At 53.0% G+C, this 14,429-nt stretch overlaps 8 protein-coding genes across 8 annotated transcripts; 3 read left to right on the forward strand and 5 right to left on the reverse strand.

Moving 5' to 3' along the window:
* Positions 1-84: 84 nt before the first annotated feature.
* On the forward strand, positions 85-1,781 carry PIG-S (GPI-anchor transamidase GPI17; the record flags this gene model as incomplete). The annotated part of the gene is made up of 2 exons (XM_035502508.1): positions 85-330; positions 384-1,781. 2 exons carry the CDS (start codon positions 85-87, stop codon positions 1,779-1,781), a joined length of 1,644 nt encoding a protein of 547 aa, XP_035358401.1.
* Positions 1,782-2,017: 236 nt separating this feature from the next.
* Positions 2,018-3,247, reverse strand: AtWU_07400 (uncharacterized protein; the record flags this gene model as incomplete). Its single annotated transcript, XM_035502509.1, has 1 exon — positions 2,018-3,247. One exon carries the CDS (start codon positions 3,245-3,247, stop codon positions 2,018-2,020), a length of 1,230 nt encoding a protein of 409 aa, XP_035358402.1.
* A 701-nt stretch (positions 3,248-3,948) lies between these two features.
* On the forward strand, positions 3,949-5,030 carry sod4 (mitochondrial 37S ribosomal protein mS42; the record flags this gene model as incomplete). The annotated part of the gene is made up of 4 exons (XM_035502510.1): positions 3,949-4,008; positions 4,072-4,252; positions 4,325-4,449; positions 4,506-5,030. The coding sequence occupies 4 exons, from the start codon at positions 3,949-3,951 to the stop codon at positions 5,028-5,030; spliced, it is 891 nt and encodes a 296-aa protein (XP_035358403.1).
* Positions 5,031-5,225: 195 nt separating this feature from the next.
* On the reverse strand, positions 5,226-5,957 carry AtWU_07402 (ubiquinone-binding COQ10-like protein; the record flags this gene model as incomplete). The annotated part of the gene is made up of 1 exon (XM_035502511.1): positions 5,226-5,957. One exon carries the CDS (start codon positions 5,955-5,957, stop codon positions 5,226-5,228), a length of 732 nt encoding a protein of 243 aa, XP_035358404.1.
* A 195-nt stretch (positions 5,958-6,152) lies between these two features.
* Positions 6,153-8,705, reverse strand: AtWU_07403 (putative C6 transcription factor; the record flags this gene model as incomplete). The annotated part of the gene is made up of 7 exons (XM_035502512.1): positions 6,153-6,239; positions 6,288-6,421; positions 6,467-7,709; positions 7,763-7,794; positions 7,846-8,065; positions 8,120-8,540; positions 8,650-8,705. 7 exons carry the CDS (start codon positions 8,703-8,705, stop codon positions 6,153-6,155), a joined length of 2,193 nt encoding a protein of 730 aa, XP_035358405.1.
* Positions 8,706-9,157: 452 nt separating this feature from the next.
* AtWU_07404 (hydroxyacyl-thioester dehydratase HTD2) lies at positions 9,158-10,298 on the reverse strand (the record flags this gene model as incomplete). Its single annotated transcript, XM_035502513.1, has 2 exons — positions 9,158-9,629; positions 9,688-10,298. The coding sequence occupies 2 exons, from the start codon at positions 10,296-10,298 to the stop codon at positions 9,158-9,160; spliced, it is 1,083 nt and encodes a 360-aa protein (XP_035358406.1).
* Positions 10,299-11,451: 1,153 nt separating this feature from the next.
* On the reverse strand, positions 11,452-12,100 carry AtWU_07405 (C2H2-type zinc finger protein; the record flags this gene model as incomplete). The annotated part of the gene is made up of 2 exons (XM_035502514.1): positions 11,452-11,680; positions 11,742-12,100. 2 exons carry the CDS (start codon positions 12,098-12,100, stop codon positions 11,452-11,454), a joined length of 588 nt encoding a protein of 195 aa, XP_035358407.1.
* Positions 12,101-13,262: 1,162 nt separating this feature from the next.
* On the forward strand, positions 13,263-14,314 carry AtWU_07406 (ankyrin repeat domain-containing protein; the record flags this gene model as incomplete). The annotated part of the gene is made up of 2 exons (XM_035502515.1): positions 13,263-13,335; positions 13,395-14,314. 2 exons carry the CDS (start codon positions 13,263-13,265, stop codon positions 14,312-14,314), a joined length of 993 nt encoding a protein of 330 aa, XP_035358408.1.
* Between the last annotated feature and the right edge of the window lie 115 nt (positions 14,315-14,429).

The raw sequence follows: 14,429 nt of genomic DNA on the forward strand, positions 1-14,429 counted from the left end.
TCCGCCTTGGCTGCCGCATCTCAACTCCATCTCCAATCCATCTCCAACTCTCCATCTACCACTCCCTCTCTCAAGCATGTGGCCATGACGGCCAAGAATGATCCCCAGACGTCTCCCCAGACTGTCTCCGACCACACAATGACTACCACAACCCCCACGCCGCGTCTGCCGCCGCCCGAGAAGCCCGAGGCCATCCGCACCCGCTTCAAGGTCATTGCGGCCTTCTGGGCTGTGATCATCTTCCTGGGCTTTCCCATCTGGTGGAAGACCACCTCGATCTATCGCGCTTCCCTGCCGATCCCGGACATGATTGATTGGGCTGATGGAAAAGTATTCTCACCTCTCTATTGCTCACAACCTCGCTAACAAGAACACAACACCAGACCTGTCGTCCTGTCTTCCCCCTCGAGATCCGCGTCGAGACCCCCTCCCTGCCCGACGTCGACGCTCAGAATCTCCTCCGCTCTACGCAGCACACCCTCGACGACCTCAATGAGTTCTCCGCGCACCACCTGCGACTGAAGCTCTCCAACGAGGACCCCGATCAGCCCTCCGCAGCCGACGCCGCGGACACCGCATTGACCGTCCGTCTACTGCCCCAGGACGACCTCGCCAGCCCCCGAGCAGCTCTCCACCATGATACCACTCAGCTCGATGTCTTCTATCCTCCCAGCCAGATCCCGCCCCCGTCGGCGTCCAACTCGCCCCTATCCACATTCATCGCAGACGAGCTCCAGCTTCTCTTCGCCGAAGAGAAAGCCATCATCGCCCAGGTACTCTCCGACAACAACATCCCCGGCGCACCCACTTCCCCGGATCTCGCAGAAAGCGTCACTCGCCGTCTCCGCCGCTCCATGAAATACGCCGACACCTACCACCTCGCCTTCAGTCTCTTCACCCCCGGCGCAACCCCTTCTTCCTGGGACATCCAAGCCGCCGTGCACGACTACATAACCCCAGTCCTCGACGCCTTCTCCCCTATCAGCAACTTCACCGTCGACACCCAAGTCCAGCTCTACGCAACCTCCTCTCCAACCGCACCACCCCCGGAATATGACGAAACCCACTCCGCCTGGACCCTTAAGAAGGACGACCTCAGCGCCTTCATCAACGCCGCCGAATGGCCCCTCAGCCCCAGCATCGGCCCGGGCCCAACCATCAACTTTATCCTCTACATCCCCTCCCCCTCACAATCTCCCCTCGTCGTCAAAGACAGCCTCGCAACCAGCTGGATCATCCCCCAATGGGGCGGCGTCTTCCTCCTCAACCCCCCTAATCACCCAACCCACCTCACCAAAGAAACCCTCGGCCCGGCCTTCATGACCTTCTCCCACCAACTTCTCACCCTCCTCGGCGCCCCCTCCACCCCTCCGCCTCTTCCTCTCCGTCTTCAGACCCTCACCCGCGTCCGCGCGGCCTCTCTCCTCCTCTCCGCCTCCTCAACCATGGGCTCCCTCGCCCGTCTCACCGAATCCCTCCCCCAGATCCCTATCCCCGCTACAGTGGCTACCTCAGTCTCTACTACGCTCTCTCATCTTTCTTCCGCGTGCGACCATCTCCGCCACGGCCAGTTCCAGGCCGCCCTGGCAAGTGCCCGTGTCGCGGAGGCCGAGGCCGAGCGCAGCTTCTTCGAGAAGAGTATGGTTGGCCAAATGTATTTCCCCGATGAGCATAAGGTGGCGGTGTATTTGCCGCTGCTGGGGCCCGTGGGAGTACCGCTGATTGTGGGGTTGTTGAAGGAGGTGAAGAAGGTAGTGAGTGCTTGGAAGGAGAGGAGGTGATTATACCTTTCAGTAGGTGTGTTTGGTTTCGTGTATGTATAGTATTTTAGATCCTTAAATATATTGCATGGTGTTTATTGCAGAAGTTCAAATATAGGTAAATAACTAGCTATAAGGTATCTTAAAGACTTAAGAACATACTGAGTACAATGTACCACCCCATTACTTTATAAAACCTCATAAATCACATAAATACGACGCATCTCGAGACATGTAGAAAACAATAAAGTACTATATCACTTCTCCATATCATCAAACGTCCCCTCCGTTCTTATATGCGTCGGATACGGTTCCGGTTTCAACACACCCGTTGTAGCAAACACGCCTGGCGGTGTATACACCCTAATGCTCTCCGTACGGGCCAGTGTCTTCTTCGACGGCGTTCGTCCAGGCTGCAACGGCGTCACGGAGATAGGTAACGGGGGAACAGGCACTGGTACACGAGCGTGCATTGCTCCACCGCCGTGCTCTGGGACAAGGGTCTTTGCGGGATTGGTCTTCGGTAGGGGAGGAGCATTGTTGGGGTTGAAGAGACTCCGGACTCGGGTCCCGGTGCGTTGGATGCGTGAGCGAGCGCCTTCGGAGTATCGCTTTGTGTTGCGGTTACGGCGGAGGAGGAAGTCCGTTCGGTAGGAGGTCTCGTCGGAGGGGATTGGGGAGGAGATGCCGATGAGGGTGCCTTTCGAGGAGCGGCGCGTGAATTGGGCTACTTTGGCTGAGGGGGGTTGGTGTTTCTGCTGGTGTTTGCGGTAGAGGAAGACGGCTAGAAGGGCTAGGACAGCGCCGAAGATGGCCCCGGGGAAGAAGCCTGCTATGATGGCGTTCGTTGGGTAGGATGGGCAGGTGGCTTTGGAGGATAGTGCGGCTGCTGAGGAGGTGCCGTTGGCGCTGCTGCCGTTGTTGTCAGAGATGGCAGTCTTGGAGGAGCCAGTCGTGACTGGGACGATGGTGGGGTTTGAGGCATCGGTTGTAGAGGCGGAGGTTGTGAACGAGGTGATGGTTCCTGTGGAGGATGTGGTCCCTGTTGTGGATGTTGTGGATGACTGGCTGGCGCTGAGGGTGGATGCACTGGATGTGTTCATGGCACAGAGCGAGTCTCCTGTGCAGGTGTAGCCAAAGGGACAGCATTTGTCGCCACATTTGGGGAGGGAATCATCCAGCCGAGTCGTCTTGACAGAGTTCTTGGGATGTGCTGTTGCATTCTGGAGCTGCACATCGCAGGTTATTGTTTCGATGTAGTCACAGCTCTGTCCGCTGGGACAGCAGATAGCAGAGCTGGAGTCGTCCAGGCTGATGCATGTTGACGAGCTAGAGCAGCAGAAATCATCCGGCAACTTGCTGTCTGCACACTTGTTATAGTTGCTTGGACACGAGTCGGAGCTTCGTAGCAGTAAGCCAAAGGCCTGCGTTGGCGATACCGTCGAAGCAATGAGGGCGAGGAGCAGTATCATGGAGGGCCGTCTCATGAGGGAACAAAGCTGTGGCCTTGTCATTGCGATCCGACTCTAATCCAATACAATAGATAGATGAGATGAAGAAAATTAAATATAGGCTTGCGTAGACTTCGGCTAAGCGAGGAAAGCTGTCTATGAAAGAAAGTATGAGACAAGAACTTTGCAACAGTGTCAATGAGTGAAAGAAAGGATGAAAGAACAATGAGCGACTTACAAAGGCATTTGCCATCAACCCCCAACGATGACCAGGAAGCGCCCATTCTAACCACCCAGCGCTACCTGCTGCCCGACATTCTGCAGCATCATGATACAAACATCCACAGCTGCAGGCGCCGGGTCTCAGAATAGCACAGCAGATGGGGCGCATGGTTCGAGGGCTAATGAGGGTGGTTGAGATAGGCGCCGGGAGGAGCCACGGGAAGGCGACGATCAACGACAGGCCATGTCATTCTAAACCCGACCAGAGCTCCTGCAGAGCCCGGCGCGTAGAGCAAGTTGAGCGATGAAGAAGCGAGAAGAAGAAGATCATGATGGCTGAAATGCTGCCGAAGTAAATCGCAGCATGTTGATTGGCCGAGCTGGCGCCCGCTTACCTAACCAGCGCTAGACCCGAAAGAGGTGAGTTCTGAAGGCCGAACGGGAAATTCTGCGGTGGTCCTGAAATCAACCGCTTGTTGCTCGCCATCTTGTCGCCTGTCCAATCCCCCATCATCATGTTGAACCGCCTCTTCCGGCCGCAGTCCGCGCTGCGTGCTGCCTCCGCCTTCTCCCAGGTGAGCTGACCCCATCCCAATGCCCGGGGTGGGCTCATAGCTAACCAACCTGACCTCCGCCAGAAGCCCGTCTCCGCGCTCCCACGCTTTCAGATCCGGAGCCTGCACCGCGTGCCCCAATTAACCAACGACCAGTACTTCAAGAACAATGGCATTCCGGAGCTGCTATCGCCTGAGGCGTTCGATTTTGCCTGGACGCAATACCAGGGTCTGCTCATTGACAAGCTGAACCTGATGACGCAGGGTTAGTTTCCTTGCAGTGCAGCTCAAACTCCGCTGGTATGAAACTGACACCATCGTCTTTCCACTGCAACAGACACCGTCGACGCCGACGCAAAGCCCGGAGAACTGCTGGTCAAGTACTCCCGCCGACCGGAGATGGCGTCCGTGTTCAACTATGCCTCGATGGCCCACAACAACCACTTCTTCTTCAACTGCCTGGTGAGTGTACCAAGGTCGAGTTGTGTCAATCCCAGCTTTTAACACACCTGTGCTAGTCCCCCCAACAAACTCAGATCCCCGAAAAGTTCGCCAAAGACATCGTCGATACTTGCTCCTCGATCGAATCCCTGAAACTCGATTTCCTGGCCACCGCCAACGCCATGTTCGGCCCCGGTTTCGTCTGGCTGGCCAAGAACCTCGAGCGGGAGGGTCTGATGCACATCTTCTGCACGTATAACGCTGGCTCTCCCTACCCGGCGGCTCATGCGCGGAGGCAACCGGTCGATATGGCGACACACTCGCCGGACGCGCCGCTGGGCAACCAGTACGCTGGCGCGATGGGTGCGCACGCGGCTAACCAGAAGAACATGGCGCCGGGTGCTCTGGACGTCCAGCCTATTCTGTGTGTGAACACATGGGAGCATGTGTGGATGATGGACTACGGCATTGGCGGTAAGGCGGAGTACTTGGAGCGCTGGTGGGATCGGATTAACTGGGAGGTGGTGTTCGACAACTACAATGCGGTTGGGCCGGTTAAGGGCAATGCGGCTAATGCTGGACGGAACTTGAGCATGCTGTGATTTATTCTCTTTTCCGGTCATTTCTTTTTTGTTCATGTGATAAACTGTATTATACAATGTGTAGCTTCTATTCCATATTCTATGTATGCACTGATGTGTATCATATCCCTTTCCTTTCCCTCCACAACAATATCATAATACATCCTGTCCACCTCATGCATCAATAATAAATCCACAAAGGGATAGAAAGAAAGCTCAAGCTCTTCCCAACACATCATAAATCCTCTTCTCAAACGCCTCGACCATAACACCAGCCATCTGTCCCTCCACGGCGCCCATCATAGCAGCATGCAGCTGACTGCGGAACTCAAACCGGATATCCAGCTTCACAACCGTCCCCTTACCCTCACCCTGACTCTGTAACTCCCACCGTGTACTCAAGTACTCGAAGAGCCCCTCATCCTCACCCGGAAATCCCTGTCCGTCTTTCTTGCCCACGCCGTACTTGGCGCCGCTTTGCGCCTCCACGACCCAGTTCTCCGCATCGCAGGTCACCTTGGAAGTGAAGGTTTCGCTGAGGGGCCCGTAGCCGACGGTGAGGAAGGCGCGGGTCGGGTAGTTGGTTGTTGGGTCACGGTGGGTGACGGTTGAGGCGGTTAGGAAGGGGAGAAAGGAGGAGTAGGATTCGACGGAGGAGATGATGTCGAAGAGGGGAGCGGGAGCGTGTGGGAGCGTTCGGGTCGCGGTGAGGTGGCGGGTTTTGGAGGCGGAGTCGGAGTTGGGGAGGAAGGAGGAGAGAAAGGGTCGTTTTTGGATCGTTGATTGGGAGAGTGAGGTTGTTAGTCTGGTGGTTCGTAGGTTGTTGGTGTTATTTGTTGAGTGGTGAGAGAGGTGCTTGGAGAAGGCTGATGTGGAGAGGGAACGATGCGCTGCTCGTGGGAGAGAGACCCGGTTGTAGAGGCTGCGTGGTATCGGTGGTCGCATCATTGTGGATGTGTAGTGTTTAGTGCAACGTGGTGGTGGAATTTGAGTATATCAGTGGTTGGTCTGCGTAGAGGGTAGAATGGTGGTTCAACTTTGGGTGGACTTTTTGTCGGCTTCCGAGCGGATCTCCGCCCCCGAGCTTATCTCGGGTTCCTCCCGGTTGACACATCCGCTGTGGTTTACTACGATCCTTCCCTTCTATATGTTTACAGCTTCTGATATATTATCCCCCCATAACCCCACATCCGCGTTGGCGGCACTTTGCATCTGCTGATCCCAGAGATTCTACGCCTGTTAGCTAGTTTCAATTATTAGTTGCAGCGGCTCACTTACCCAGTCGAGATTGGTTGGCGCATCGAGCATCTCTCCGATAACATCGAGTGACTGATACTCTGGGGTAATGCCCATTGGATCCACTCCAATTGAGTATGGCTGCCCATTCCAACTTCCGTATGGTGGTGGTTGTGCTGCACTCATTAGCAATGTACTTCGGATTATCCCGTGCCACTTACCGGAAGTCAGTTGTTGGCTTTCCTGTTGCTGGAAATTAATTCGCCGCAGCATGATTGTCAGTGCCACATATCCCTTCTGTGCATCTGCCGATCGCCTACGCTGCTGCTCAAATATCCGATGTGACGTTTTAATGGTCGCTAGCAGTTCCTCCCGGCTCCGGATGACTGCCGCTACGTCCTCGTCCGTGCTTCCCGTCGGTGTGCCGGTAGGGTTCTGCGACAGATCCAGACAGATGATCATCGCGGCAAGCAAATAATCTGCGGTCTGAAGTGAGTTCGGGAATTGTCGGTCGCGGTAAAGAAGTCCACCCGGCTGAGTCTCGTGGTAGATATCCGCCTGGTGACGGAGGATCTCCTTGGAAGCACTCATGCAAACCTGACGCGAGTAGGCATAGCGGGGATTGGTATGCACCTCGCCCAGGTAGCGCCGGTGCAGCACACAGCGGGCCTTCTGGTACAAAAGTTCCAATGTGTATCGTCTCAGGATCAGGTATGATGGATCCACGAAGCACTGGTCAAGTGGGCGTATCTTGAATGCAGTGGGCACAAGGTCCCGAGTTTCCTCCAGCTGTCGGTCCAGGGCCAGTATGTCATCATATGTCATAGGATCGCGCGAGTACGCTAAATCAGAGATCTTCCCGAATACGGCCATAAGTCGTGACTTTCCGCGGATATATGCAGTTGTACTGAGTTCAGTCTCGGGTCGAGATGGCGGCAGTTCGACGGTAGACTCCCCGAATTCCTCATCAGAGATGTTACGCGGTAGCTCCACGTCCTGCTGCCAGTCCTGTATACCCCGCGGGACCCCAACCTGGAACGAGATCAAAACATCCAGTTGACGCATGATAGCCCAGACCCGCCGCCTCATCTCGCCTTCGTATGGTGAGATATTCGGAAAGTGTTGCGGATCCCGGTGGTACCCTGAACGCATAGCAAGTCGAATTGCCATGTTCAGCAGAAAAGATACTCCGACTTGGGCATCCTCGCTGCGGAAGAATTCGCACATTGTGTAGAAAAACAGAGCCTCCACTTTGAAACGCCCCGGAACGGTGTAGTTCGACTGTACTAGACACTGCGCAGTCAATTGCCTGAGACGCTGAACGGCTTCATCTGCTTCCCCGAATTCTGCCGGTAGCGGCTCCCCGGTGCGCATATACACGGACATTGTTATGGTGAGAACCGCGTACAGCAGTGCCAGCCAAGAAATGGAAACTTCCTTAGGTCTTTGCCAGAATTGGTTATACTGCGCACGTCAGCAGCATCCTTTGCATCTCCCACTCAATTGAGCTAGCATACCTGTTTCTGGAAAGTAGGAAAGTGCAACATCACTAATTCCATCAGCATCACCTATCAAGGACTGATACAACAGCGACACCTACCTGTCGTCGGCTCCATGAGGCCGACAAACATAGCCACGACGCGATCCACGACCGGCCGAGCCGGCAACCCGTCCAAAAGCTCGTCCATGGTCATTTCCTGGTGCAGCCCAAGTAATAGCGTTGGCGCATTCGACGGCCTCACCATCTCCTCGTCTTCCACTTCCTCATCCGACAATCCCATCTCCTCATTATCCCTTAGATACTCCTTGACCCCACTTATCTGCATATCATAATCAGCCTCGCCTAGCTTGATCAAACAAAAGAACAGCCTCACCTCCTCTAGAATCGCACTCCAATGCGCCCCATCAATATACCTCATGCCCGTCTCCCTAACCACCAACCTCCCGGGATCAGGAGGCGGAGTTTCCGATTCCCCCTCCTGTGCTTGCTGTACCTCCCCAAATGCCAACGACGATGGCACCGACGATACCGGCGTAATCTGACCACCATTCTTAACCACCTGTTGGTGTTCACTCACACTATTTGACCTCTCCTGCTGCTGCTGCTGTTGCTGCTGCTGCGTAAAAGACAGAATCAAATTCTCCAAGTGCTGCAACCGATCCTGTACTTGCGTCGGGCTGGTCCGTCCATTACTCGAGGTTTTGCCGCGCGGGCCGCGCCCGATGAAGGTGCAGGTGCCGGCTTCGTCGCGCTTCAGGCAGTTTGTGCAGGGGTGCGTGCGGCAGCACTTTAACCTATTGCATAAATTATTGTTATTGGTATGCGTTATACATGGAATAGTAGGTGTTGATCGCTGGAGGTAGAGTGAGTAATGTGGGATTGGAGGGGCCGCCGCGTGCTTACTTGCGGGCTCGGCAGGCTGTGCAGGAGAGTTGCACGCGGGTGCGTTTCTTCTCCATGTCCGTTTGATTCCCGTATGTTTCGTGGGATAGTGGAGTATGCAGTGGGTCTACTATGTACCAAGTACAAGGGGGGATGTGTGGAGCGTGGGGTAGCTGTGGTAAATAGATAGTGAATGTGAAGTTGAGTTCGAGTGTAATTGAGGTGGAGTGGAGGCTGCCGCGATGGCGATAAGGATGGGGGGTGGAGTGGTTATCTCCGGAGCTTAAGCCCGAACCCTATTTTGGGGGTGGAGTGGAGCAGACGAGTTAGAGAAGTTAGGTCACGGTACATGTTTAGAAGAATAGTACTTACAGTATATGATTGCTATGATTCTATTTTGGGGTACTTCATTTACATAGTATTCTCGTGTAACATCATCTGCACATAGCTATAGTAATCACAGTATACCCCCTCTCAGCAGCCAAAAAGACCAAATATCTACACAACTACTCTACTACTCCGTGTATTTCTATTGAATCTCCGCCTTCATAGCCACCACCTCCCCCGGCGCAACAATCTGCACCTTCCCGACTCCGTCTCCTCCATCCTCCAACACAATCCGATACTCCTCCTCCGCATACAACGGACTGGTCGCCCTGTACGAGATCTTCTCCGGGAGAACTAACTCCCCACCTTCATTCTTCCTCGTATCGCGCCACAAATCCAGAATCGAAATGAGATTCAACGGCCCATGCACAACAATATCCTTATGCCCCTCGACATCTCTCGCCCACGGCGTCGAGTAATGGATCTTGTGCGGGTTGAACGTCAACGCGGAGAACCGGAACAATGTCACTGCCGTTTGGCGCAGCGTGCGCGTGTGCACATTGTCACTCGTCTGGGTAGATGAACTAGCTGGACCGTTGAACGCCTTTGTCGCTGGAGGGGTAGATGAACTCGTAGGCGGCGGCGAAGTTAGAGCTTTGCGGAAGACCCAGTTCCTGTATACATTCTTATCAGCACCATCCCCAACTTCACAAAAGAACAATTCCTACTCACCTCCTATCCAAAACCGCCACCCCATCCTCATTCCGAAACTCCTTCTCTACCCCCACAACAATCATCTCCTCCCCGGTCTTCCTCACAACCTTTGGCTCCGCACTCAACACCCTCGTCGTCTCCTGCACCTCCTGTCCCACCCTCAGATAATTCGGCTTCCCATCTTTCCCCCGCGGCCAATGTACCTCCCCGCCAGCCCACATGCGGCGCGTGAACGGCGACGCAGGGTTATACGAGGTGTCGGTGCCGTCCGCGCCGAGCTCATTTTCTAGGAATGCGGGGGTGAAGTAGACGAGGTGGTAGCCGGCGGGTAAGGGCGTGCCGGTGGGTAGGGAGGTCGGGGTGTTGGATAGGGATGGAGAGTTGGGGAATAGGGAGGGTCGGTTGAGTGTTAGGGAGAGGAGCTGGAGTTGGTTCGCGTCGAGGGTTTGGGTGCGGGTTTGTGGGCCGAGGGATTGGAAGCGCGTGAGGAAGGATGTTGCGATGGTGGATGCGGATGCGGAGGTGCGGAGGGCTGGGCGGTTGGAGAATGCGCGGGTGAGTTGCGGAGGGAGGGATTGCGGGCGGAGGAGGGGTCGTGTGGAATAGCGGGCTAGGGAGGGGAGGGACATCGTGGTATGAGTTTTATTGTGATTGTGAATGAGGGTGTATGTTGCTTTGCTTTGGTTGGAGTTATTGTGGAAGAAGTGAGAGGGGAGCTTAACAGGGCGTTGTCTCGGAAGGGCTGGGGTTTTGTACCTCGGGTCACTGGGGGCGTTTCCGAGACCGGGATCGAGAGGCTGTGTTCCGAGTAGCCTTTATGGCTCCGCCATTTAGCCGCCGTATTCTCTCGGTCTGCGAGAGATGATGCCGAACTCTGTTATGAAGATTTATGGTGCGGTAGTACTGACCTCAGCAGATCTCAAAATACTTGAAGTTCTATTCGGTAATTTATGAATAGAATAGAAATTATGTTAGGAAAGAGTTCTGCTACACCTGGTCATGCATGGGACATTTTCTCAGAAGTCCCACACGACAAAGTATTGGAAGAAAATATAGGCCAGTGATGCTTGAAAGATATATATATCGGGATCTGAAGATATGAAGCAGCATTTGGTTTACCCCAGTGGCGACAACAGTTAGAAAGGGTGGGAACCATGACCTACGGTAGTAGTAGTTATTCAAAAATCCACGAATATATGAACGTAATGTCTATGCCGCTGATATAATCATGTATTAAGATACATCGCGAAGGGGCTGCGCTGCGTAGGGATAATTAGATTTTCCGTAAACTTGACTACCCAAACCACTTGATAGCTGTCCAACGCGGCTGTCCGATATTTCTTGCCAAGATTAGACTGCCAATATAATTGCCTAGTGTCACGCTGAATGGTGGCCGAACGGGTAGATTATGTGGACATGGGTACCCCACTTTTGTTTCTTCGACTTCCCCATAATAGTTGGTACGGTAAATTTGTTGAATAAGTAGATAGTGGAAACGAAAGAACTATATGTCCCTTGGATACTGTTCATCAAAATTGCGCCGATGATACAAAATCGAATTCTTTTTCATTATATTGCTCTCTTCACAATGAATATATATCAGATAAGAATAAGGAAGACATGAAATGAGAAAGCAGCTGATAAGGCCCCGAAAAGGTATATATAAATAGTACGGAGTAGATATAAGAAAGGAAAAAGAAGTGGAAGAAGTGGAAGAGGAGCGATGGGAGGAGAATATTGCAGGGAACTCCAACATGAAACACGAATGATAAACAGAGAATCTCAGACCAAGCAACAATGACGGCGTCTCTGGTGGTAACGGAGGTGATCCTTCCTACCAAAAGATTGGCCACAAACTAAACAGGAATACGCATCGGGGGAGATATGGATCGATTTAAGATGGCGGACAAGGTCCCCTTCAGTGCTGAAACGTGTGGAGCTGGAACAGCCTTCCCATTTGCACTCAAATTTTGGTGGGCTATGAGCACTAGAAGGGGCACGAGGGATTCTACTGCTCAGATATGGTATCGTTAAATGTGCCATGTTGATAGTAGATAAAGCGGGCCACATACCTTCCCGGAGCTGGGTGTAGCTGGTGGCTGATCGCGGCGCTATTGGGGGCAAGCCAGGTTGGGTTCGTGTCTGCACTGCTATCCTTCCAGTCTACTGGTAGTCGCAGGGGCTGACCACCAGTAATACGAGTGGAAGCATACAGCAAATCAAGTGACTCGGCAGGTATTTCATCATAGGCAAAAGGCGCTTGGGCAGTCTGCGCCACACCGCCTTGTGGTGGAATGTTTCTGTCACTTGAAAGAGCCCCCGTCGGATTGACTGTGCAAACACGAGGTTCAATACTACGGGGTGGACCAGCAATCGAGGTAAAGGCTCCATAGGGGTGATTTGCAAAGATGGAGGAGTCTGGCTGGGACATTGGTGCGGCTGATGACTGGGGAAAGAGGTATTGACCGATGGGGAGGCAGTCCGGATGAGTACCAGCAGTAGTACTAGTAGTATCCTCTTGGAGCCCTAGAGAAAAACTGGTCGGCCACTCCATGATGAACTCGGATGGGTAATGGTAATGGTGAAAGAGATGATTCAAGTCTCAATGTGTGCTTTGATGTTTGAATTTGGCAAGAGGTCATTGGAAAAGGTGCCCTTATATATCCTAGAACGGGGCCTTCGTCCTGTGTGTTCCAGTATAGATCGGCTTACGCGGGCACAAGTTGATGATCAATATAAGCACACGGTCTATCAAGCCAAGATTTTCGGGACCCCCTAGTCCTCACAGGCAAGGCTTTGATTGGCTGCGCTCCACCGACATCGATTTTCTATTCGTGCAGCCCCCTGGCAGGGCTAAAAAAGGTGTAGGGAATCTAAGGATGTTCCTCCGCATCCACCCGTCAGGGCCTACTACTTCTCTAGTGGGTCTACGTGTTAGTACTTGGTCCCTTTTGGCAAACCAGGCCGATGTGGGCCTAGCCTTTTATCGCCATAAGTTACAAATTGGTTTTCACCAGAAAGAACGCTTTTCCTGCTAGCTCTCAGACACAAGACTACAACATCCAAGCATGGCTGACACCATCTGGGAGTCCTACCGGCCCGAACCGAAGCGTCTCTAATGAAGGCCGTAAATTAAGCGAAGTCAGGTACTAGTTAGTATATACAAACTAAGTACGGGTTCGATGAAAGGTCAGTACATTCTTACCCTGCTGCGCATACAGACACATACGATCTCAGATCAAAACAGAAAGTCACAGTACGAAAGAATAGTTCAAGAGAGGGGACCTGCGAAAAAATCATTTTCTGACCCCAGCGGAAGGCAAGTTCATCGGGCGGCGAATCGACAAGAGAAAGAGGGAACACCAGAAAGAGAGCGAAGTGTATGTCGACGGGGTTCAATATCCCCCAAGCAAGCTGAAAAAGTCCCGATACAGTAAAACCTTTGTTTCGACGGTGGATAACCTCCCAAATGGTCTGTTCAGCGTGTTCCCATATTATCCTGCTCACATGAACCCCAGGCAGCTAATAGAGTCTTAGCTCCTTCTCCCAGCACTCCAGAAGGAATTGTTGTCTGCACTCCTTCAACGCCGGGCATGCGGCTTATTTGGAATCACTCCCTTCCATGGCTGCAATTTGCAAAGCTTCCCAAGCCTGGACGAGACCATAGTATGTTCCTGGGGCTATTTCCACTCCCCTTCTGCAAAATGACCTGAACGGTTGTATAGATCTACCGTCGCTATCGTCCGCCCTGGCCGCGACATCGCCACAATCCCCTGGTGCTTTAACAAACAACATCAACCGAGACTTGATGCAACGACTAGGCTCTATAATTCCTTGGAAGACGTTGTCCCATCCACCCAACATCAATAGCCTTTCCCGTATAGTGACTGGACTTAGTATTCTGATGCCGGAAGAGTTCGGTGGCCAGCATCGTACCCTCGCCACAAGGTTGTGCAACACTCTACGAACGACACCAGAGAGTCTTAACTTGGAACTATTCTTGTTGTCTAATGGCTACGTATCCCACGGTCCAACTGGCAAATCCAAAAGAACTATGGCTGCCCATGATCGGAATGTGATGAAGTTGTTCCACGCGTCTGGCTGGAAGACTATGAAGCACATCGAGACCTTGTTATCAACTCGAGAGCCCACCGCAGAAGGCCATAGCAGAGAAACTGTTGCCAGTGCACTGCGACTCTTAGTTCTGGACAAACTAGGGAAGTGCGAGGGTCGACGCACGGCGCTACAACATGCGGTGAACAACGGAAACATGGACCTGATCAATTTCCTTCTTGACCACGGAGCCAATGTCAACAGTGCACCATCAGAGAATGGCGGAGCTACCGCATTACAGATTGCCGCCATTCAAGGCTACCTGGGAATCGCTCGCAAGCTCATCGACCTAGACGCAGACGTTAATGCTGCTCCTGCACAATCCAATGGCAGAACAGCTTTGGAGGGAGCGGCAGAGCACGGTCGAATTGACATGCTTCGGTTACTTCTTGACGAAGGAGCATCGCTGGTAGGCAATGATGGGGAGCGGCAATATCGGCGCGCCGTGGAATTGGCTGAGAAAAATGGGCATATGGCGGCCGCGAAGCTCTTGAAATCGTTCAAGGATCAGGTGGAAGAAAGTGGTATTTGAATTATGTTGACCAACTAGCTACGAAGGACTTTCCGGTATTATGTGTAATATATTCTCTTAATGGCTTAGAATGATCTGATTTGTCTGTTTCCATTTATGTCCTCCTCGGGATCGA

This window comes from Aspergillus tubingensis, assembly GCF_013340325.1.
Source record: "Aspergillus tubingensis WU-2223L DNA, scaffold_8, whole genome shotgun sequence".
NCBI classification, from domain to species: Eukaryota; Fungi; Ascomycota; class Eurotiomycetes; order Eurotiales; family Aspergillaceae; genus Aspergillus; species Aspergillus tubingensis.